Source organism: Toxorhynchites rutilus, chromosome 1 (genome assembly GCF_029784135.1).
Source record: "Toxorhynchites rutilus septentrionalis strain SRP chromosome 1, ASM2978413v1, whole genome shotgun sequence".
In the NCBI taxonomy this organism is placed as follows: Eukaryota; Metazoa; Arthropoda; class Insecta; order Diptera; family Culicidae; genus Toxorhynchites; species Toxorhynchites rutilus.
The window spans coordinates 146314748-146340624 of record NC_073744.1 but is presented as its reverse complement, the minus strand read 5'-3'; the positions used below and the strand labels follow the sequence as shown (position 1 = coordinate 146340624).

The window sequence follows — 25877 nt, the reverse complement described above, 5'->3', positions numbered from 1 at the left end:
TCAAACGTGGCCGATGAGCTTGATTAAATTCAAATCCGTAGCGGCGATCTGGATTCCATAGAAGGAATCATAGTGGGAAATGGTTGTGCCGTCATCCTCCAACAGCTTAGCTTCAAGGATACACATTTGGGATAGCTTACGCAAAACATCCACCTAAAGTCAAGTTGGAGAGTTTTCTCCGTTGACAGGTGTAGTGACCTGGAATGGCTTATGACGCAAATACGTGGCTAAAATAATGTGCAATTTGTTCCGTAATGAACCACCGAAAAGGAAATGTAAAACAGTTTGATCCAAAATGCGTATGGAAATCGTTGCTATTGGCATGCCCGGACCATATAAGAAACTTGGATGAATATCAGAATATCAGAATGTCGATAATCAAATAATAGATAATCCAATCAGGTGCACCATTGCAAGACCTGTTAAATCTACAAAGTGCGGAACCAAGTTACACAGTGTAGTTCCACTCTCTGAGTCAAAAACGATGTATAGTTCGGGGTTAGAGAAACTCAGCAAATCGACCGATTGCTTTCGATGCTCTACGCCAGGGGTTCTGAAAGTGGTCAATATCTGTTTCCCAGGAGTCAACATAAACGAAAACTGAATTTTTATCAAATGTTTTATCGATTAACCTTATAAATTAACACAAGTTCTTATTTGCAACTTTCAAGCTACTGTATAAATTGTGTTTTGTGACTAATATTTTAGTAGAAAGTGTTATTGTTGTAATTTGTATTAATACTTATTACCAGCACTTGATATCGAAGGTATCAATTCATTCTGGAAAAGGGATCTCTTGCCAAAAATAGTTTGAGAATCACTGCTCTACGCGAAACTGACGCCAGTGTTCCCCTATTTTTAATTTTATTCCCCCATGAATAAAATTAAAAATAGGCTAAATTTGAGTATCTGAATTTTTCATTTCATTGATATTTCAACACAATATTTTAACTGACCTTTCTAACCAATGCTAATATTACTATTTCTGTTTCATCGTGAGCATACATGACACAATGTGTTTCGTGTTGATAGACTAATCATCTGATCTTTTAGCAGAAAATCACTGCGTTCGTCGTCCTCGACGAGCCTCCGACCATTTCTGATGCGTATTTGCCACCGGTAGTCACTCCGCTACATTCGTTTTGTACGTAAAATTTTGATCACATCCATTGTTGCAAACTCAATGCTATTTTCAAGACTAACAACACGAATAAAGCTAGATGTATATTAGACGGCAAAATGTGAATAATGAATGTAACAACTTAACAAAGTCGCAAATCAGAGAATATTCTGCCAGGACTGATTATGTTCTTCGAAATGATTCTCATCCGAATCTCAGTCAGTTGAAAAAAATCTCATTATTTATTTTTCCTTCTACAATTGATATCAGTCTTTCCAGAATAGGCCCTTGCCATATGCACAAAACATAGGCTCAGTACCTACGCCCTCATTGATACTGGAAAAGCTAACTCCATCTGCATTATGTAAGTCGGTAAAAGCGAACATATGGCAAAGCCGCAACCAAAACCGACGCAACACTGGGCCAAAAGAACAGGGAAATTCATTTGCAAGTATATTGCATCAGAATAACCCCTCTGTTATCAGTTTCTCTCGCGTGCTCTGGCGATGTCCTCCCATCGGTTTCTGCTTTCATTAGCGGGTATCTTGTGGAGCGCTTGCATAATGTTACGATCCCAAGTGTATGACTTTCGTACTTGCGGATAGGACTCGCAAGCCGCAACTACACTAATGATATGGAATGTTTTCGTGGGCTAGTGTTCCCTCCGCTCGGTCGGCTCGAGGATGGCGTACTCTTACGCAGAACCGACATTGGTACGCGTCCTGTCTCTACCAATGTTTATGTTATTTTCTTTCCCGCTTCCCGCCCCACGGGGTTGGCTCAAGCGACAAGTGAACTCAACACGGCCCAGGTCCTACGAGCAGAACGCAGCGTGGTTTCTCAGTTCCAATGCTCATTGCATATTCAATGTTATGGGGACTGTGCTTTGGTGTCGTGCTCTGGAGCGAATAGTAGGAACCAATCCAACCCGCTGGTTCCGTTTGCTGTTCCGTAAATGATTGAACAGAAGAAGAAAATTAAATTTCAGCTGTCAGCCCACGAGCGCTTATTAAACTATTCTCATCTGAACTTCAGCGATTTTCACCGAGTTCTGCTGAAGAATGATATATTTCAAAAACTGCTACTTCATGAATGCTATTCCAACATTGGTTTTGCGAAGATGAAACTATATTTCTTTTCGTCCTTCGCTTCGCCTGCAGACCCATTTAACGGCAGTCGGAAAGAATAGTTTACCATCGCTTGGATTTGTTAAAATGATTTATGTTGGAATTCAAATGCATTCCAGAAACACTAGAGTCATGAAAAAAATCTCCTGAAATGAGCCAATCTTCCGAATGAAGCTATGCTTCAGTTAGAATTTGTTCGCAAGAAATAGCTTTGACTGAAAATAAATGTTTGTATTGCATTTTCTAAAAAAATATCAAAAAATATTCCTGTTTAGGTTCGAACAAATCGCGAACTTTTTTTATTTAATTTTAATCAGTTTTTTGTACACTCCGATTTTCAACCTGACCTGTCATTTTATTTCGCAATCATAAATCTTCGGGCTCATAATCGGATTTCTAATGAAAATATTGAATTGTGCCAACAATCCATTGTTACTTACGATTCTCCTTTTCGAAAAAAAAATGGGTGGGTTATATCCATGATATAACCGCAAGGTTGACGTGGGACTATCTTAGCTCAGCAATCATTTTTTGTATTGATTAAATTTTAGATTGAATGAAACAATTTCGGAATTCAATCGAATTCAATATATTTGCTTTGTGAGTGAAAAGATTGGATGAATACCATGTAAGGTCAATTCATACATTGTGATAGATTATGACCTTCGTTGTAAGTAAATTTAATGACATGTGTTCTTTGTGCAATTTGGTTGGTTCAGGTCAATCACGGAGAGCAACTACGAATTGTACAGTCTACCCAAGCTCAAGCTCAAGCTTCGTTGTAAGTAAATTTAATGACAGTCCTTTTATGTTTTGCATGATACCTAGGACAAAATATGTGAACGGAAGATTTATCAAACGATTATTTTATTTTACATTTCCCTCTGAAGTTGCATCTCACAAGTGTACGTACTTCTCGAACCGCGAATGTTTGATTTGATGAACTTCAGGCACTCAGTTTCGATTTTGACATGTACGTCGAACGTATATTGTTTAATCAATAGGTGTTATCGCCGCAAATGGTTATCAACATTTTGCCTAGTCATCAAATGGTATGCGTAGTAAGCCAATTTCCCCACGCTCCTTGGATTGAAAAGAAAAACATATAACATATAACCTACAACATACTCTTTACTCCAGACATTTGTGCTGTACTTTACTATCCGTGCCGTCAAAGACGAGTAAAAAAAACAAGCATTTACTTTTGGAGGCAAAAAAACGTTTTCATTCTTGTCTCACTCCAGCCAGCGAGAAGCCAACACTTTTCCTTAAGGTTGATAGGTCGGGTTTTGATCGATTCCAAGATTTTATTTACTGTTCATTCAACTCAATGTCGATCCGACTAGGAAATTTAGTGGTGAATCGATCTTTTAATCGTTGTCTTCTATCTTTGAATATTTCGATCATTTTGATATGTATGGGAAATGATGCGTGAAACATACACTGTAAATTCACAAAACGTTCGAAAGTTAGTCTCTCTCAATACGACGGCAATAAACCAGGTTTTAAAATTGTTTTAGCTTGTTTCTTTTCATGTTAAAAACACTTTTAAAAAAAATTTCTGCACTTCACCGACACGTTCCATTCCTTGAATATGTGCGCTCACGGAAAAATTCGAGGGGTTGTATCCGAGACACGACCGCTTAGGATGTAGGACTACGCATTTTTTTTTATGTGAAATTTGTTGGTTTATCATTTCGGAAATTATTTGCGAATACGTCGAAATTTCATAAATAACTCTTTGGTAAAAAGTTCCGGGGCCCCTGGAAAAGGTTTAATGGCTTGCGTGGTTTTGTAGAATCATTTCGTGGAGCAACGATTGCCTTTGCGAGAACAATACACTAATTATATGTCATTCATATCAATGCGCGCATTGCACTGAGTATTTAACGAGAGGCATCTTCCGCGCATCGCCATTCAATATGCATCAAACACGTGTCTAACAGATGCACACAGTTGCTGTGATAAAAATGAAACATCGCGAGAATCATTTGTCGACTCTCGGTCAAAACCGCCAATGAAGCTAGAAGCTAGTTGCATTAGAACAGAACCGATACGCACGAGAGCAAATACGAATGGCAACTAAAAGTATCGAAGGTGTGCTATTCACATGTTCATAAAATGAACAAGTTCTATGTTTCGCGCAACGAAAACAAGCAACACACAAAGCCAAACACTGATAGCTAGAAGAGACCTATAATCATTTGCGCTCTTCTCTTTTTTCGCCTGCTTTGCCATGGCTCGAATGGTTGTGTTAATTGCAATGCTAATGTTAATGTTCACAATTCGAGGGGAAACATAAAACACAAAGCGAGCAGAATAATCGACCTTTATTGCTTCGGGCAGAAAAAGAATCTGAAAATTTTCCTCAGAGGAGATGCAATATTTATATGCTAGCGACAGCTTACTTACTATGCAAGGGTGGAGTTTACTTCGCAAATATTCTCTTTCCGCTGGCTCCCTACGTTGTTTCTATTGAACGAATGAACAGAACAAATTTATGGGGAATTGGGAATGGCTCCAATTTTCATCAATTTAAACCATATACAAACTATGGGATTGTAATGTATAGCATATAAAACAAATCTTAGAAAAAAAATCGATTCGATTGGTATGCAAATCGTTAAAATCCGTTCACAGCAAAAATAGTTATTAACGTTAACTTGATTTCATAAAAAACGTGACCTGTTTTCTGATTTGACACCCTTAATGTAAGACGTAGTCCTACATAAAAAAAAAAAATCAACATCGCGAGCAACGTGAACACAATGTCATACCCACATTTCCAAAATACTCCCGACTTGCACGAATTTGCAATGCCAATTTCCCCACGCTCCTTGGATTTAAAGTCTGTGTTAGAGAAACACATTTCAGTCGAACCAAAAAGCCCCCGATCTGCATAAATTTGCAATGCCAATTTTCCCACGCTCCATGGATTTGAAGTCTGTGTTAGGGAAACATATTTCAGTCGGAACAAAATAGCTCCGATTTTCATGTATTTGCAATGCCGATATCCCCAAGGCTGCTTGGTTATGTTGGCTGTGTTGGGGAAACCGTAAATCGGGCCAATCAAAACGAGGCAGTTAGGGCGTTTAGATAACGTTAGATAACAATTGTTCAATTTTATGAAAAATAACATTTTATTAATTGCGATAGATGCGTAGCGAAATTCCATATCAATTGATGCAAACATCTTTCCGATCCAGTAAGAATTGTTCGAGTTATAAGCATTCGGAATCTTTCATTTTTTCCTGCATGTTCTGTGTTTAGGTTTTCATTTTACCCCCTGTTTCCTCTAGGTATAGGGCCTTTGCCCTGTGGACTGGTTCCTCCCTCGCAATCACTCGGATGGTAAATTAATTTTGCAAAACACTTTGTTCACTTCAAAACGCCTAACTACACAACTTTATTTTTATTTTTAGAATACAACTACAATTCACTACTTTATTTACAATAATTTTACAATATTTCGGAAATATGGTTTTGGGTATTAAAATCGGTTTATCCTCCTAGGATTCCAAAATGAATAATGCTGGGGTCTTCCTTTTGGGTAATTGGTGACTCTTATAAAACCTTTTTCTTCTATTCTCTTTTGAAATTCTATCCTTTATAGTCACAATACTTCATTTTTGTTTATTGTTTTCTCTTCTCTATCCCTTTTCCTTTCTAGCTTCGATTCATTCCTTTGGTATTGGTTAGTGAAGTTTGAAGACGAAACGATTTTACCTATGCAGCAAAATAGTTTATGTCGGGGGGTTCACCGAATTTATAATTAATTGTTGTATCCAACATCCTCGCCCGCGCAGAAATAACATATTTCTGAAAAAATGAAATGAAAAAACAATCTCTCGCACACAGGATTGGCTACATTTCTCTCTAAGTTTCTTTAGGTTGACTAGCTGGAGGCAACAAGCAAATTTTTTCCACAGGTCTTTTCAGATATCCGGAAATAGTCTTCAAAGTCACTACTCTGACAACTCCATCCATGCCAGGATGTATTTGCACAATCCGCCCCATTTTCCATCGGGTTGGTGGTAAATTTTCATCCCGTATTATCACCAGTTGGCCTACCACAATTGGTATTGGTGGTTGCCATCGCTTTGTACGCTTCTGCAGCTGTGAGAGATATTCCGTTTGCCACCCTTTCCAGAAACACTGCAACATTTTCTGTGTAACTTGCCATTGCTTCAATCTATTTATAGGTATCTCGCTGACGTCCCCTTCAGGAAGTTGTTGTAAGCTGCTTCCTATTAAAAAATGACCCGGGGTGAGAGGTTCGAGGTCATTTGGATCTTCAGACATGGGAATCAAATGTCTTGAATTTAAACAACTTTCCACCTGGACCAGCAACGTACTCATGTCCTCGAAAGACAATATTGTGTCTCCTACAACCTTCAACAGATGTGTTTTTGCTGACTTCACCGCTGCCTCCCACAAACCTCCAAAATGTGGTGCGCTAGGTGGGTTGAAGTGCCACTGGATACCTTCAGTCGAGCATTCCTTGGTTATCCTCTCTCTGAATTCTCCATTTTTCAGAAAACTCACTAATTCTTTCAATTGGTTACGGGCTCCTACGAAATTAGTGCCATTATCCGAAAAAATATCCGAACATTTTCCTCGTCTTCCAATGAATCTCCGCAAGGCTTGGATAAATCGTTCAGTGGAAAGGTCGGTTACCATTTCGAGGTGCACCGCCTTTGTACACATGCAGACGAAAACGGCTACATAAGCCTTGGAAGCAGGTCGACGTGGTGCATGGCGTATTAATATTGGACCAAAATAGTCAACACCAGACCTTAAGAAAGGTCTTCCTACGGTAACACGTTCTGTTGGTAAATCTGCCATAAACTGTGTAATTGGATTTGGGTTCATTCGAGCACAACGATTACAATTACGGTAAACATCAAGGGCTAGATTGCGCCCTCCTAATGGCCAATATCGTTGTCTCACTGTTGCCAGAAGCAACTGAGGTCCTGCGTGAAGTAATTTGTTGTGATAGTGCTCAAGAATCATCCTAGTTAGAGGATGCCGTGCTGGAAGAACGATCGGATGTTTCTTGCTAACTGTCTCTGACGAATATTGCAATCTACCGCCTACTCGAATCAAATCATCTGTCCCAATGCTTGGATTGAACCAACGAATTTTTGAGCTCCTTGCTACTGGTTCACCTTTGGATAATACCAACCATTCCTTTTCGAATTCTTCTTTCTGCACGCATCGAATTATGGAAAACTCTGCTTCCACTAACTCCGAAGTTGTGAGAAAATCTCGGGAAATTCGGCTTTTTCTCGGCTGTTTCAAAATTTTCATAAGGCGAAGCCAGTAGGCGGTACGTCTAACCAGATTACTGAATGTCGAAAACTTACTGAGGTACTATAATGTAAACCTCTCTTGCTGCATTGTCACGCAATTAGCAGCTGATCGAAGAAATTCCCCTTCTGCTTCTTTTGTAGTTAATGGTGTTGGATTATTTGGCCAGTACTCTTGTGTTTTCTCCAACCATGATGGTCCTCTCCACCAAAGATTGTTGTTGACAATATTCTCGGGGAGCACACCCCGGGATATGAGGTCAGCTGGATTTTGACATCCTGGAACATGGTTCCAGGGATGGTTTTCAGTGGTCAGCTGGATTTTCGCTACCCGATTTGCTACAAATGTCGTCCAGGTTGAAGGAGTTGCCTTTATCCACTGCAATACACACGTAAAATCTGTCCAATAGTATACAGCTGGGTTAAGTTTGATGGCCGCTAGAATTTGTGCTGACAGCTGCGTTGCTAGCAATGCTCCACATAATTTCAGTCTTGGGATGGATTGGGTTTTTATGGGTGCTACCTTCGATTTTGATGACAACAATATTATTTGAGTTGCTCCTACTAAATTGCAGCTCTTTAAATATGGGAGAAGGCGCCGTATGCCTTCTCCGAAGCATCTGAGAACACATGGAGTTCAATAACGTTCGGATTGGGTATCAAAACACAACGTTTGATCGATGGTTCCCGGAATAAATCGCCACAGAAAACGACTGCAACAGAAACCACCGCTTATAAAATGTGTAGTAGGCTATAAATATTGTGGCGCGGTATTGTATTTCAAAACAAGAATTAACCGGGCAAACGTATCGCCCCAGGCAAACGTAACGCCCCGGGCAGACGTATACCGTCCGACGCTCGCTAGAGCTCGGTCGGACATTGCTAAAGGATCGTATCCTATGTTTCAAACTAACCGGGCAATCAGTGGATCCCAGGTTTGCGTGCGAGACACCGCCGCTTCCGACGGCGGGTCGGCGGTGGACTCGGATTGCGTCATCTTGGCGGCATGGGCCGCCTCGATTCCTTATCCTCGCCAAATGGGGACTTCGTCCCCATTACATTGTCCTCAGAATAAATTTCGAAAAACGAGAACAAGAGAATAAATTTATAATAGAAATGTGAGGCACATGATGTTTTTCCCGCGCCAAATATTTCTAGCCTACTACACTTTTTCTAAGCGGTTGTTTCTGTTGCAGTTGTTTACTGTGGCGATTTATTCCGGTCACCTTGATCGATATAGTGTTTAGAATTGGAAGTTGTCTGTGGAATTCATGCCATTCCTTGCTTATGCTGGATGGAATTACGTTACTCCAATCCAATTTTCTACCCTTTTCATCTTTCAATTTCCACAGACGCTGCATGAACATCTTCCCTACTGTGATTACTGCACCGACAAGACCTAGCGGATCGAATAATCCCGAAATAATCGAGAAAATCTTCCGCTTTGTCATCATATCGTCTGAATATACCCCTGGTATCGGAAACTGCAGCTTCAGTACATCGTTTTTAGGAGACCACATCAATCCTAATGTCCGAACTGCTGGATCTGGATCGAGTTCAATTTGCTCCTGTCTTTCCAAACCTAGATCCTCCTCCGGTACACCTTGCATCACCTCATCGCAGTTGGAAACCCATTTCCGCAACCTGAACCCTCCGCTTTTTAATAATGCATCAAGTTGACCTCTCAAAATCACCGCCTCATTGACGTCATTTGTACCCGTCAGTACATCATCCATGTAGACATCTGTATTTATAACTTTGGCTGCCTGTGGAAAATTCGTTTGCTCATCTACTGCTAGCTGTTTGAGCGTACGTGTTGCCAAGAATGGAGCCGGTTTCGTTCCATATGTAACAGTGGACAGTTCGTACGTTCCAATCTCTTCCTCAGTATTGGTTCGCCACAGAATACTCTGAAACGACATATCATTTTCGTCCATAATGATCTGACGGAACATCTTTTCGACGTCAGCCACCAACATTATCTGCTTCGTACGACAGCGCAGAATAATTGACCGAAGATCTTCCTGTATCACCGGTCCTGTCAAAAGTGCGTCGTTCAGAGCTATTCCACTGGAAGTTTTACAGGACGCATCGAATACCACCCTAAGTTTTGTAGTTGAACTTGTTTGCTTTATCACCGGATGATGTGGGAGGAAGCATCTTTTAATTGAAATTTCCTTGCAAGCGTCCACCTTGCGCATGTGCCCTAGGTGCAGATATTCCTCCATAAATTGGATGTATTGGTTGCGCAGATCTGAGTCATTTGAAAGTCTGCGCTCCAATCCTTGGAAACGCCGTAGGGCGATGTCCCTTGACTCGCCTATTTTTGCAAAAGCATCCTCATTTTTCGGAAGAGAGACCTTGTATCTTCCATCAGAACCTCTTTTAACGGAACGTACAAACTGTTCTTCACAACGTGACTCTTCGGGAGAATAATTGTTTGCGGTGTCAACTTCTTCACACGACCAAAATCTTTCCAACAGTTCCTCCAATTTAACAGTAGAAGCAACATTGCAACGATACGAGGAGACACCAGCCGAGACCACGGTACCGGTCACCACCCATCCAAACACCGATTCGGATAACTTGGGTAGTCCTTCTCCTAGCTGTACTTCTCTACCAGGTATGAAGAACGCGAAGAAGTGTTGGATGCCCAGGATTAAATCTACGGAGGTGGAAGTATCGAATGCCAGATCTGCCAAATTCACACCCTGTGGAATTTTCCATTTGATGGTATTAATATTCGTTGACGGTAGATTCCCCGTGACTCTGGGAAGCAGCAGGAACTCCATTTTACACGAATATTCGCCTACTCTGGATCGGATCACTGCGTTCAAAGTATGTTTCACCCTCATGTTCACCTGCCCGACACCTGATACTGCAACCTCTGCCCGATTTCGCTTGGTCCTCAACAATTGCGCAAACCTTTCCGTCATAAAATTGCATTCCGATCCTGAGTCCAAGAGCGCTCTCGCAGGATACGAAACTCCATGTTCGTCTTCAACTAAAACTACCGCCGTAGCAAGTAAAACTGAAGATGTGCACCTGGATGCGATATTTGACGTAACTGCAGTTGTGTTCGACGTGCTTGATGTATTAGTTTCCTCATTTGAATGCAGTCCCTGGCTGTCATCATGCTGAGAGGCTCTTTTCTCCGGCTTACGTGGGGGTTTTTGGGAACTTTCGGGGCGAAAACAGACTAACGTGTGATGTTTTCCCTTGCAATTTCTGCACACGTATCGTGAATTACACTCAACTGCCTGATGACCACGTCGGAAGCAATTCCGGCACAAAGATAGGGTTCGAAGCAGTTTATCTCTTGATGACACTGACATGGATTGAAATTTCGGGCATTGGTACAACAAGTGACTCCCTGGACAAGCCACGCATTGTCCACTGGAGCATTGCAAGGCACTATGGCTCCTTTTTGTAAACGACGATTTTGGTTTGGACGAAGAAGCATATTCCAGTTTAATCCCCACGACTTTGGTAGGCAATGAACCGAGCACCCTAACCCTCTTCTGGAGGAAATTTATCAAATCCTGCACCGTATCCTGCTCCTTTGATGCAGAATACTCCTCCCAGCTTCTGCGGGTTGTTGAATACAATCGCGAGCACATCAAATTCAGCAACAACAAATCTTTATAATCAGCTGGCTGAATCAATTGATCAAGTGTTTGGAGGATACGTTCAAAAGCCTCTAGTAAAGACTGCAATTCCACCACCGATTCCTTTGCAACATTGGGTAAATCGAAAAGTGCCTGCACCTGCCTACGTTTCAACATTTTACTGTCATTATACCGCTTCATCACCGCATCCCATGCAATTTGGTAATTAGCCCTAGTCATTGCAAGCGAATCTATCAACGACCTAGCTTCCCCTACTAAACAGCCTTTCAGATAGTGAAACTTTTCGACTTCAGGTAAATCTGTTTTACAATGGATCAATGATATATACAGGTCTCTGAAGCTCAACCACTCATCAATGTTGCCATCGAAGGTTTGCAACCTGATTTGTGGGAGCCTGACGTGGTCGTAGGTCGATTGTTGATTTAGGTCCCTACCGCAAACTGACATATTCAACTTTTCCTCCGGCTCTTTGACCTTCTCGAGCAGCAACGATTTCCCTTTATAATAACGATCGCCGTATTCCGATCGCTTCGTTGAGTAAGTATCGTCATCATCAAGGTACTCCTCGTGCATCTCGATGTCCATTGTAGCTTCGTTCAATTGTTCCCACAGTTCATCTAATTTCTCCAAACGAACTGTTGCTTCAGATGTTGCTGTGTCATCACCCATCAAATCAATGAAACGGCAAATGTCATTGAACATTCCTTCCAATGCCCTCAACTTCGTTTGCAGCGCCTTCAACGAAGTATTCCTCGTGGTTGGTGGCATGATTTCAAATGTTGTTGTACAGAATAGAAAATATGGATTTATGTAATATTCTGCGATTTGCCTAGCTTCGACTAGACATACACAATGTAGCACTGACCTTCAAAAAAAGAAGCGTGTCGCCCTGCTAGTATCGATCCAAATTTTCTCGAGATTGTATCAAATGTATCATTCAGATAATGCGATTTGCAAATGCTATGAAAATAAATTACTGGTACCAGTTTCCAAAAACAGTGTGCCGGCTGGACATCGGAATCACATCTGCTGCTCCTTAATAGTGAATCGTGTAAAATGTAATTTCCGGATATGTGCGCCCCTCGGTTACACGTTCCACAAAGTTGTTGTTTCAAATGTCAAACCAATACCAGTGCGCGAGGTGAAAACAGTTGGTGTAGTAAACAATAACAATCCAGCTTCGGCTGGACATATACGGTGCAAACTGACCTTGACAAAAGAGGATTTCCGATGTGCGGTAACCTTTAGTGTTGAGCGGTGATGTTGTTCGATGTGGTTTCCCCTAGCCAAATTGGTTCCGGGTGTCCTTTGGCCTTCAGTGATGACGAAAGTGATGATAAACAAACCGTCCTGCCTTCGATCGTGTTGGTGATAGATTTCTCGTGATGGTGGTGGTGTCAAATTTCCGAAGTGCGATGTAAACAAAAACAAATTGTGTGTATGGTATCCAAATGGCCGTAGCGACGGCTGAACATAAACTATTTTGTGTATTTACCTGGACAAACCAGGAAATCCCGCCGATGTGAATGTAAATATTTGGATCCAAGTGCCTTGTTTTTGCCCACGGTTGAATTTGTAGATCGCCTTCGGAAACCAGTGATGATTGGATGATTCCTTGGTGGTGTGCGTGATAAATCTCGTAGAAATATAATTTATGTTTATCTCGTCGATCACTCGTAAATAAACCGGAAAACAAAAATCCGACCGTTGTGATGAAGTGTATCGGTTTATGCTCGCTTCTGGACGTTCCGTCTCGTAAGTGCGTTTCCAATTCGTTGTCGCGGTGATAAGTGATCACATGGAAAAAAGTGCCAAAATGTGTAGTTGTCCGAGATGGCCCAGCAACGGCAGGACATATATTGTGTGTTTATTTACCTGGACAGACCAGATAAATCTGCCCAATATAACAGTGCGAATTCCTCCGGTGTGAATTACAGTTGATTGTGCCAATTGTAGGGTAATTGATGATGGCGGCTGTAGGTGTACTCCGTTGAAGTGATGGCGATTTTCTAAGTTGTGCCGTTATGTGTTGGATTCCGTGATTGCAAAACCTTGTTGTGATGAATCCGGTTCGAAGGACCAATGTTTCCTCTAGGTATAGGGCCCTTGCCCTGTGGACTGGTTCCTCCCTCGCAATCACTCGGATGGTAAATTAATTTTGCAAAACACTTTGTTCACTTCAAAACGCCTAACTACACAACCTTATTTTTATTTTTAGAATACAACTACAATTCACTACTTTATTTACAATAATTTTACAATATTTCGGAAATATGGTTTTGGGTATTAAAATCGGTTTATCCTCCTAGGATTCCAAAATGAATAATGCTGGGGTCTTCCTTTTGGGTAATTGGTGACTCTTATAAAACCTTTTTCTTCTATTCTCTTTTGAAATTCTATCCTTTATAGTCACAATACTTCCTTTTTGTTTATTGTTTTCTCTTCTCTATCCCTTTTCCTTTCTAGCTTCGATTCATTCCTTTGGTATTGGTTAGTGAAGTTTGAAGACGAAACGATTTTACCTATGCAGCAAAATAGTTTATGTCGGGGGGTTCACCGAATTTATAATTAATTGTTGTATCCAACACCCCCATATACTCCGGTTAGACATAGTCCCACGTCAAAACAGTGATTCTAACAGAGTCAGATACAGGAAAGGAAAAAAATATTACAATATTACATTCTTCTTGACAGATAGCTCACAACTAATGTCAGCAACTCTCACTAAGGACGTTATGTTGCTAGATAACGTGGGGCCAACTTTATATTCAACACTAGCTGACCTGACAAACTTTGTCTCGCCCAAAATTTATTTTTTGATTATCCAATTATCAAATTGTGTTTGATGCAAAAACAGAAATAAATGATTCTACAGGGAGAATTTTCTCAAAAAGGCTTTGTTTAGATAGCTTATCATCAACACGAATGAACAGTCAGAAGTGCATCGAAGTTCATCCGAATCATTTACTTCTGTTTTTGCATAAAAAACACCGAGATAATTGGATAATTTGGCATCAATTCATAAAATCTGGATGGTCATGGCATGATTTGATGAAGCGGGGGCTCAGATTCTGGACTGGTCAGCTTGTTTACCAGATCAAAACCCTATCAAGATCTTGTGAGGAGTGATCGTACGCATAGTAGATGTAACTTACAAGCAGTAAGAGTGATTTGAAGAGCTTAAACGAGCAGAATCCTCTGCGTAGAACGAGATACACACTATAACATGGCACAGCTTGGTCGTAACCACCCCGAATGGGTTATTTGAACTGATTGAGAACTAAAGATAACCTACGAATTAGAAACTTATTACTCTACTCCAGCGCTACCACCTCCGCCCTCTTGCCTTGAGAAAGGCACTCGATCCCTCGCCGTCCAGCTCGTCCAGCAACGATGTTGTCCAGTCGGTGTCCACACAAAGAATGGACAGACAGACAGAAATCCATTTTTATATATAGATATACTTCATTTCACAAACTGCTCCAGCATCATTCGACCAGACAAAACCAAACCCGCGCAGAACATCCCAATCTCTTATCGAGCCGATAGTAGTTCCATTCATCCCAGAAAACAATTCTCCATTTCCACAGCAAAAGCCCAAATTGCTACGATTGTGCTTGATAGCCCCGTTGATATAATTCCACCTAAAGCCCGGCTCTACAATGCAATGGTTTGTTCCAACGAACGTCCGGAACCCAATCAAGCGCGCCAATTGTCACGCACATTGATTCGTGTACTGGGACAGGACGAAACGGAACCCCTGGAGAAAGGGAAGCAGCAGAAAAAAAAGTGTCGTATAATAATCGTTGAATCATTAATCGAACCAAACAATCGCCGGAATTGCTTGTTCGGCAAGCTATTAATTCTAATGGATCCGTGTGGTCAATTATTGCAATGAAATGAAATGGATCCATTTGTTTCGGTTGTTCGGGACGAATCGGTCTCCTGAAGAAAGATAAAGACAAAAGTATAATGATGAAGGGCGGAAGAGGGTGCCATGTAAGGCTGGAGCAAATGACTGCGGCAACAAATACTGTGTACACGTGCAAAGATAAAGATGTTCGAATTTCGTTGACGGAAGCAGGGGAAATCTGAAAAGGTCACAAAAGGCGAATATTTATATCACTACAAAAACAATCTTGATGGGCGCAAAATTAGTGAATCAAACTATGTCTGTCGTAGAGAATCTATTTTCAACATGAACAGATCATTAATAAAACATTATAGTAGTGCCAAACTTTTGAATTTTCATCTTCAAAACCAAACATCTCTATCTCCCACACGAGATCCGTCGAGGATATCTTATAATACTACAACTATGTTGACAAACCTTTAGAAAATAGACAGGAACTTGTAAATTTCCGTCAAACCAAAATGTTGCAAACTTGAATTAGTTTATACCCCATTTTTTGGAGTGTCCTGGATGTTAGAAAACTTTTCTCCCACCAGTCAGTTAGAGAATTATTCCCAACCAGGTTGTATGAAACCCACGCACTCTCATGCTTCTGGTTTCTGGTTTTCGAGAAGTACTGGAAAGGAGGAGTGGATATGTTATTCCTCTTAGGAAACCAATTTTCTCTAGGATTTTACCGCTCGACTCCCAATAAGCGAAGCACTCTAAATTCAAACTTCGACCAGATAGAACTAATTCCAAAGCAAAGGCAAAACTATTCCTTCCTGGGGAGACATTTTTGAGGTTGGAGGTTGGAGCACAGACCATGGGACAGGAATAAAAGGAACATTTCGCAATAAAGAAGAGAGTGGAGAAAGTGAGCCATTGTGGATGAATGAGTGAATTTTTGAATGATTTTTTTTTGGAATTGACCAAGAAAAAAAACACAGAAACAAAACACGAAAAAAGGAATGAAAACAGACAACGCACGACTATAAAGGGGCACCCCGGTTTGGATCGTGGGTGGCGTTCCGGTAATCACTTTTCGATCGTGTATACCCGATTATGTTAGTGACCATGTCGGGAAATGAATGTGTTTGTATTTGCTCTTTCCAGCATTGTTTTCCATTTTGGAGCCTTCAGTTTTCGCAAATCCTGTTACGCAAATGGCAGCACGACTTTGCAAAATTGATAGGAAATTGAAAAAGTTTTATCGTAACGTGCCGATCAAATCGTTGAATATTTTATTCGGTGTGTGCTAATGCTGTAGCGGCGTGTACCGGGGCTGTTAACGTCAAAAAACTGGCGCTATCGGGAATGGTTACAGAGGGGATTATTTCGGTGCATGGTTTAGTGTTATGAATCAGGGCTTATTTTGCTATCATATGTGGGTTAGCATCAGTGTCACTCACTCACACTGATTAAAATAATGTCCATAAAGCGGATTAAAAAGTTTGCGCTATCGACTAGGTTTAATAGCGATATGTATTGTCAGCATATTCGATTCAAAATCGAACTTTCTGCTATGATAGTTTAACATCAATAGGTCGAAAAATGTTGAAACAACCTACAGATTTAATCTGTCATTCGCAAAATCCACCATGTTGCCACAATATTGATACTAATTGAACTAGTCTCGTATCCCTCAACGTGCAACTAATATATCCGATAAATATTTTAAATGCAACTCAACAACACCTCTCATGGCAACCCTATGTGTCTTTATTTAACAATATAACCTTTGTGGAGTACCACTATTCGAGCTTATCTGAGCTGTACTCATTTCCGCATTTAAATTTAATTTCTCTTTCTTCCTCGTATTTAATTTTCCCTGTTTTCCAAATTCCAAGGACAAGTTCCACAAGCTTTGATATTCAATGTTTAGGTTTTACATTTTTAGTTTGTTTACATTTTGTTATTTAACCAATCGCACGCTGAGTCACCGTCGGGAATCGCACGCTAGCGCTACCTGTATGACTCAACAGCGAGTTGTCTTGTTATAGTTCAAAAGTTAGTAAATAAAAAAAAAAACAATTGTAAACAATTGAATAATAAGAAGCAGTCGAGCCAGTCGAGCTCCAAGTGTTATTATTGGATTTGAAGTCGCGTCGTGTAAGTTTTCATTTTTCCCTAGAGACCGCTGCAAGTCAAGTGAATGATGAACCCCATCCATTCGATTAACTTAAATAAATTCGAAATAAGTCCCATTCCTGGAACATACTCCTAGAGGGGAATGTTGCTCTAATCCGACCACCCCTTGGATTTCGGGAATGGCGCTATCTGCCGAATTTTTAATAGGGTAGGGCGGGGCTAGTTGATCATTTTTGAATAAATTTGGCTATAAATTTATAGTACGAAGTTTTGCGTTAGAATGTTATGTACCACAATGAAGCTGACCTTTTACCCTTTCAATGAAAAATAACCAGAGAATAATTTATTTGATATATTTTCTTTTATTTAACGTCTTCATATTTCAGAATACATTAACCAACTAACTCAACTTACCCCGGTCAATAATAGCCATGTTCTTTTTGAGCAAATAATAAACCTTTTTCCGTTAGATGTTTCCTTCATTATAAATTAATTAATTAAATCAAACAGAAACAGTTAACAAACATCATGTGGTCAAGTGAAAAAACAAATCAATGAAAATTTTTGTTGGAAATTAGTCAGGCAATCTTTTCTAGCGATTTCATCTCTCTTCCACTTTGTGGCGTACCAGAGATGCCAGGTTTGAAGACATGTCTTCATTGTCAAGACATTTGATTTTGTGAATACATTTTGAAGATATCGTGAAATATGTGAAGACATTTCAGTATGATAGCGTACGTGGATTTTCAAAAGATATTATTTCCATGAAATTCTAACTATTGGCCGAAAATATCGTCAGAAAATAGGGCTTTAGTCTCAGCGAACGAAGCCGAAGCAAATTGTGTCTAGAACTAATGTCTTCTAGACACAATTTGCAATTTGCAATCATTTGCGCTCGAAAATTCTAATAATTGTGGCATTGTATTTCTATTATTTTGGGCCTATACTATACAATAGATTAGCTTAGATCTTTCAAACGTCCACTTCATCAAACATCAAGTTATCGGGTTCGAGAAATGTTTCTATAATGGTATGACACACAACTGAAAAATTGCTGCACCTTCCTTATGTACCTTCCTTATCTACCAAAACTCGTCATTGTAATATCAGATTATTTTCAGACACAATTCTCGTTCAAGATTTTTCAATCACTTGCAAATAACATGTTTCTCCGTTACATCGAATAAATGTTTCATACAGAAAATATGATCGAATGAAGACAGTCCTAAATCGGACAGTTCCTTTCTCGAGTTTTGCTTTTATCAACACATTCGGCGATCCATTTTTATTTATATAGATAGAAGACGATACGTTTCGTTTCATTACATTAAAATCCATTTCCACTTTCGAACGAAGATAAATTTCGTTACTACAATTGTCAATATGTGATTGTAGAACACATGCTAATTGATTTTCAAATTTTCCCATTTTCCTTCAGAGTTTTCCGAAAGTTTTCATGACAACTGAAAACTTTCGGAAAACAGTTTGTTGGAATATGTTTGATTGAAATATGTACATTATTTTTATGGTCCCCCTCTCCTTTCCAGAGGAGGAAGGGGTGTCATACCATCATAGAAACATTTCTCGTACCCAAAAACCCTCACATTCCAAATTTGGCTCCATTTGCTTGATTGATTCTTGAGTTATGCAGAAGTTTGTATTTCATTTGTATGGCAGCCCCCTTCTCCTCAGAGAGGGGAGGGGAGTGTCGAACCACCATAGAAACATTTCGTGACTTCTAAATCCTGCACATGGGGGGTCTCGGTAGCCACATTGGTTGCGCGTTCGCTTAGTAAGCGATCTATCGTGAGTTCAAAACTTAGGGTCCTCATTGACCATCTTTGTGTTGTTACAGAATAGCTACGTCCACGCAACAATCATCAGCGATGGAGATTGATCCACGGTCGAAATAAGATCGATTAATCCATGCAACTGCTCTGCTCTGCAAGACACATCGGGCTGCTGTTCTATAAATAACTCAACAATGATCAATCAACTGTCTCCGCTGTCCGGTGGTCCAACTGGATAATGGAAGAACAGAAAGAATACTCTTACGCCTAAATGGCTACTGTGTGAATGTACCATATGTAATGGTATAGAAGGAATACTGGCGAACGGCAACTGTGTAATGTGCTAATTATAGATATGATAACCATGTGACATGTACACGATTAAAATTCGGCTCTGTTACAGCTGAAATGCCTTAAATAAATAAATGGGATAAAAAAAAGCCTCCACATACCAAATTTGGATCCGTTTGCTTGATTTATTCCTTAGTTATTCAGCTGCTCTTCCCTTCAGAGAGAGGGGAGGATTGTCAAACTACCATAGAAACAATTACTGCCCCCCCCCCTCCCCATTTACTCCACATGCCAAATTTGGTTCTGTTTGCCAAATAAGTTCTTGAGTTATGTAGAAATTTATGCTTCATTTGTTTGGAAGTTTCTTCACCCCTTAGAGAGGGAGGAGGAGTGTCTATCCATCATAGAATTTGGATTCGTTTGCTTGATTAATTCTCGAGTAATGCTGAAATTTGTGTTTCATTTGCATGTCAACCCCCGTCTTAGAAAGGAGGAGGAGTGTCTATCCAACATAGAAACATTTATTGCACCCTAAAATCTCCACATGCCAAATTTGGGTTCGCTTGCTAGATTAATTCTCGAGTTATGCTGAAATTTGTATTTCATCCCCCTTAGAGGGGGGAGGAGTGTCTATCTAACATAGAAACTTTTATTGCACCCTAAAACGTCCACACGCCGAATTTGGGTTCGTTTGCTTGATGAATTTTCGAGTGATACTGAAATTTGTGTTCCATTTGTATGGCAGCCCCCCTTTAGAAAGGGGGGAGGGGTCTCAAACTATCAAACTTCCCCGGCCCCAAAAACCCCTACATTCAATTTTTTACGTCGATCGGTTCAGTAGTTTCCGAGTCCATAAGAATCAGACAGACAGACAGACAGAAATCCATTTATGTATATATTGATCTAGTTGTAGGGAATTCTGTCCTCGCTACAATTTTGCCAACTGGATGGTCTTTTTGTTTTATTTTTTCTATGATTCTCCAAAGATAAGATTTATTCAATTTTCCAAACCAACTAATATGTTAATCGTAAATGACTGCTTCATGGTAGGTGACAGGGAAACATCAATACAGGAAGGGTGCCAAATCGGAAAACAGGTCATGTTTTGATGAAATAAAGTTAACGTTAATAACTATTTTCCCAGCCAACAAATTATGATGATTTGCACACCAGTCGAAAACTCTCTAAGATTTGTTTGATATACATTACAATTCACTAATCCCTGAATAGTAGAAATTAATGAAAACTGGGAGCATTTTCTCATACATTTGTACGTCTGACTTGTGTGTTAACCCTACCCGTACCATCAATAACGAGCAACTAATACATTCGTTTCTGCCCGTTTTCAACATATTTGGTGCTAATAGCTTTCGGCGCTTCTGAGTCGCATGCATGAGTCGAGTCTACTGAAGTAATGAAAATGTAAATTGCAAAAAAGTTATTTCAAAAATGTCGATGGTTTCTATAATATTATCCGGAATGATAAACAAGTTGATTGAATAATGTCCTAGACACAACTCATTACAATTGAGGGGTCTGGTTCCAAAACTCACACTTGTTACCCGACGTGTTTTTCAGAAACCGCAGAAAACTGTGGCGAAGCGATGAGTGAATTTTTGGAACTGCTGTTGTTGGTAAATCAAAGTTTAGAGGCGTAGGAAATGTTTCAGTCTATTTTCAAGACATTGACCACCCCACATAGATAGAATTTAGGATTTAAAATGGCAAGTGCGAGTTTCATCTCCAAGACTCTTTTTTTTTTTTGCAGTTACAGAAAATTCTATAGAACAAGATTTGTAGAGCTTGAAAAATTAAACATGTTTTGTCTCTTGGCAATTTTTCGTCAGCACTAAAGTTTTTGTTGTCTAAATGAGTTTTGACCAAATTTGATTTTCATGTCATGTGAACATCAAATTTCATTTTGTCTGTTCTAAAAATTGATTATTCGATCGTGGAAGAGTTTTTAAAGGTGTAATACTGAATGTTTTTAAAGGTGTTTAAAGACTGAATGTAATCTAAAGAATGCTTCTGAAAATAATACACTTTTATCTTCGATCATTTTAAAAGGAACAATAGGAAATTGCCCAATGTGCCGGTGAGAGATGTGTTGGCTCGGTTAGACCTTGATTACATGTCCCAAATATACGTCTTCTTAAAAGTTATCGATCTTCGTGTGTGATTGTCCTTATATCCTTATATTTTCCTTTTCCTTTTCCTTCGCGAGAAATTAAATCCCTTCTTACTAACAATAGAATAAGGTGAAATGTAAATACATATTAGATATAAGATAGACTTAAGAATTGAGTATGATGAATGTGAGTGCGAATGTGAGTGTGAACATTGTCAACATATCCTTATATCCCTTCCTTTTCCTGAAAAAAATGTCACCCTTCTAAACTCGAGCAAACCGCGAATAATCGGTTCTCTACTTCATTAACACTAGAATTAATGAAAAATGATTATATATACTTGTAACAATACAGATAGGAGTTTGGCTCCTTTAAACTTATGTAACTGAGCCTGTAAAAATAAACGATTTAATAAAAAAACAAAATAGGAAATTGTTGACAAAAAATATCAAAATAAGCAGAATGATGAAGTAAAAATCTTAATCATCATAGTTTTTCTTGAAGATGATTACAGTTTTGGGAGTGTTTGCGATCTAAATTCTCTTTAATTGCGATATGGAAAACTTCCAACTCTGTGTCGTCTTCACTACTTTATTCGTGTAAATTTCAATATTATCACGTTTTACTACAGCAAATCTTTCAATTACTTATGTAATTTTCCGGTGTAACGATGGTATCAATCTATCTAACGGCCTTCTCCATTTGTGCAAACACTGACAGGAAATACCATTTCGATATCTTCAATATTGGAAGGTGCCCATTCTTCGAAATATTTTACCAATGCGCTCACCATGGTAGTATTCGTGTTTTGGGCTATGCGACCGTCAGCGACTAACCGAATCCGATTGATAGTCTTATTTGCCAACTTCTTCTCATTTATTTTCAGATGATGAAGTACACAATATGCGTTTACGTTCTAGTTCTTGTCGTATTCATTTTCTGTCTGAGAGAGAAACGTTGTCTTCCAGCGATGTATCAGGTGTTGCGCTTTCCATGGACGTGTCAGGTGTTGTATTATTGGGCTTGGTTTCTTCAGATATTTTCGGCGGATATAGGAATATGAAAAACGCCTCGTTTTTATGTGGGCAAGATACTGTGCAGTCAAATTCGCTTTTTCTTTATCATCTGTTGAAAAAACATATTTTTTATTAGGAAAGTTGCTCTGTAATATTATTTTTGAATACATAACAATGAATATTACTTGTCGCTTGTTTAATTTGTTCTCTGAACAACGCGCAGGTACCACATACATCGGTTTGTGGCGATCCGAATCCAAAATTAAAGTAATTATTAAAAATGAAGCGGAAATAACTACTCTTCACATCATGGAACTCTGTACCTTTTACAGATTCTAAAAACATTTCATATAATTTATTAATGTTTAGCTCGGCGGGTAAGTATTTTCGCTGGGAGCTTTCCCGGCAGTAATGAGCTTCAGTATATTCGAGCTGATTCAAAAAAAAAAACACAGATGGAATTCCGTTTCTTATCAAATTCCAGTTTTGGTTGTTCTCGTACTCCTGCTCGTTTTTCCTTGATAGGCTGTTCATTGTAATGTAACATGGCTATACGTTTCAAACGGAACCAAGATATTCAGGTTACTTTCAAAAAAGTACCCAAGCACACTGGAATCAGTGTTTTAGCGGCTTTAGTCATGAAGTATTTCGTGGTGCATTGAATTTCGCTATAAGCATCTGATGTATGTCGCAGACGAGTAACACTGATTGTTTTCATATAACGTAAGAGAAATTCTTATTGCTGTACTTTAGTCTGATTGCTGTGTTGGTGTTATCTGCACAGATAACATAGCCACCATAGGTTCGCCCCGAAACTCACATTTGCCATTGGCAAGCTCGCGATGCGATGCGACGCGACAAACGAATTTCTGCGCGACACAAAATCAACCTCGACATGCACAGCTTTTCGCGCGATGAATACGCGACAAGTGAATGTCAGTTTTATATTTTGTTTCCATCATGGTGGAAGAAGATGTGTCTGTGGATGTGGAAGCACTAATCGGAGCTATATTTCGAAGAAGTGCACTTTGGAATCAGCAATCTCGAAACTACAGAAACCGGGTTCTTGTTAGTAAGTGTTGGAAAGAAGTTTCGGATGAATTAGGAATCACTGGTAAGTGAGACAAACGAAATTGTTTGAACATATATCGAAAGGATTTTTCGAATTGCAGAGTATTCTGCTAAAAAAATGGAAAAATTTACGGGATTATTTTGGCCGCCCGGTGATGACAACATTTCCACTAACTGGCCATACTTCAGTAAAGGGTGTGTCACATCAAATTGCATCACGGAAAAACGCTGTAGAAATTCGCCAAGTAGACCGATCCTTTTGAAAATTTTAGACAGTAAAATAAAAACTATTAACCAACTTTTGGCATTTTCTTTTTATTCATACTTCGAGCCCAAGCCCGTATGCTCGCACCTTCCTCTTTACCCCGTCCATAAGGTTCTGTACAACGTCAGGTTGTAGTTTTTTTTGAACAGAAATCCATTTTCTCTTGAAGTCCGCCTCCGATTTGACAACTTTTGGGTTCTTCCGGAGGGCCTGCTTCATAATCGCCCAATATTTCTCTATTGGGCGAAGCTCCGGCGCGTTGCGCGGGTTCATTTCCATTGGCACGAAGGTGACCCCGTTGCCTTCGTACCACTCCAACACGTCCTTTGAATTGTGGCACGAAGCGAGATCCGACCAGAAGATGGTCGGGCCCTCGTGCTGCTTCAATAGTGGTAGGAAGCGCTTCTGTAGGCACTCCTTAAGGTAAACCTGACCGTTTACCGTGCCGGTCATCACGAGGGGGCGCTCCGCTTTCCGCAAGAGCAGATCGCTTGCCACACCATGTACTTTTTGGCAAACTTGGATAGTTTCTGCTTGCGAATCTCCTCCGGAACGCTGAATTTGTCCTCTGCGGAGAAGAACAACAGGCCCGGCAGCTGACGAAAGTCCGCTTTGACGTAGGTTTCGTCGTCCATTACCAGGCAATGCGGCTTCGTCAGCATTTCGGTGTACAGCTTCCGGGCTCGCGTCTTCCCCACCATGTTTTGCCTTTCGTCGCGGTTAGGAGCCTTCTGAACCTTGTATCTAGGCAGGCCCTCCCGCTGCTTGGTCCGCTGGACGAATGAACTTGACAAATTCAGCTTATTGGTGACATCCCGGACCGAACTTCTCGGATCACGTCTAAACTGCTTAACTACGCGCTTGTGATCTTTTTCACTGACGGAGCATCAATTTTTGCCGTTCTTCACCTTCCGGTCGATGGTTAGGTTCTAGAAGTATCGTACTAGTTTAGTACTCTGCTGACCGTGGATTGAACGATTCCCAGCATCTTTCCGATGTCCCGATGTGACAACTCCGGATTCTCGAAATGAGTGCACAGGATTAATTCACGACGCTCTTTTTCGTTCGACGACATTTTTCCAAATTTACGAAAAATTGACAGTGAAGCATGGCCAAAGTGATCTATACACTCTTATCTGATTATAAGCGAAAGCTGAATATATAATTCCTAAAAAATAAATTTCAACAGCGTTTTTTCCGTGATGCAATTTGATGTGACACACCCTTTAGTCCGCTATTTCTGAAGCAACAAATGAAGCCCAGAATCCCGTTGCAAGAAACCCAGAAAGCACAGAAAAAGGGATTGTGAAATAATGCCGGAAAACTACGTGAATGGGAAAGAGATTCAAAATGGAACATAAAGATTATTTATAAATATTTTCTTACCTCATTGTGATCAAAAGTTTTTCGCCAGGGTCAATTGGAGTTTTAATAAAGTTGGTCCATTCTTTCATAAGAACAACTTCTTCTTCTTCTTCAATGGCACTAACGTTCCTAGAGGAACTTCGCCGTTTCAACGTAGTATTACTTGCGTCATTTTTATTAGTAATTAGTTGAAATTTCTATGCCAAATAACACGCCTTGAATGCATTCTGAGTGGCAAGCTCTAGAATACGCGTGATCACAGTGCAAGTCGGAGGAAATTTCTTTGACGAAAAATTCCCCCGACCAGAACGGGAATCGAACCCGAACACCCGGCATGTTAGTTATGACGCTAACCACTCGGCAACGGGAGCACAGTAAGAACAACTTCAATATGTCCTAAAATATATTCGAAAGTTTCGATTCTCATACGGGTATAGTTGCGGAATTTGTTCGGATCTTTAACCAGGTCTTGATAAAGATGGTGGTATTCTCCGTCCACTCTGGCCACTATGTCGCTTTAAAAATCGCGTTCTTTTCGCGTCGCATCGCATCGCGTGTCGCGTTCACTCTGGCCTCTCCCTAAGTAGACTGATCACATACATTTGATTTGCGTCGACTGTTGATGTCGCCGCTTTCATTGATTATCGGTATGTTAATCAGCAATAAAAAACTTCTTTGTTACTGACGCCACATTAAATCTCTGACAGCGCACCGTGACAGCTGGCAATTGGTTCAATTACTGCGTTCCGGGTCCCGGAACCGAAGATAATGAATAATCGTTT

The 25877-nt window shown here is 40.0% G+C and overlaps 1 protein-coding gene across 1 annotated transcript; it reads right to left on the bottom strand.

The window, feature by feature from the left end:
* Positions 1 to 11953, bottom strand: LOC129761500 (uncharacterized). Its single transcript, XM_055759222.1, has 2 exons — positions 8884 to 11953; positions 1 to 110 (listed from the first exon to the last, which is right to left on the bottom strand). The coding sequence occupies exons 1-2, from the start codon at positions 11951 to 11953 to the stop codon at positions 1 to 3; spliced, it is 3180 nt and encodes a 1059-aa protein (XP_055615197.1).
* Positions 11954 to 25877: the final 13924 nt, after the last annotated feature.

Coding starts and splice junctions, on each gene's coding strand:
- LOC129761500 (XM_055759222.1), bottom strand. CDS start 11,953: ATGCCACCAACCACGAGGAATACTTCGTTGAAGGCGCTGCAAACGAAG. Junction 111..8,883: donor GAAATTGAAAGATGAAAAGG/GTAGAAAATTGG, acceptor GTATCCTTGAAG/CTAAGCTGTTGGAGGATGAC.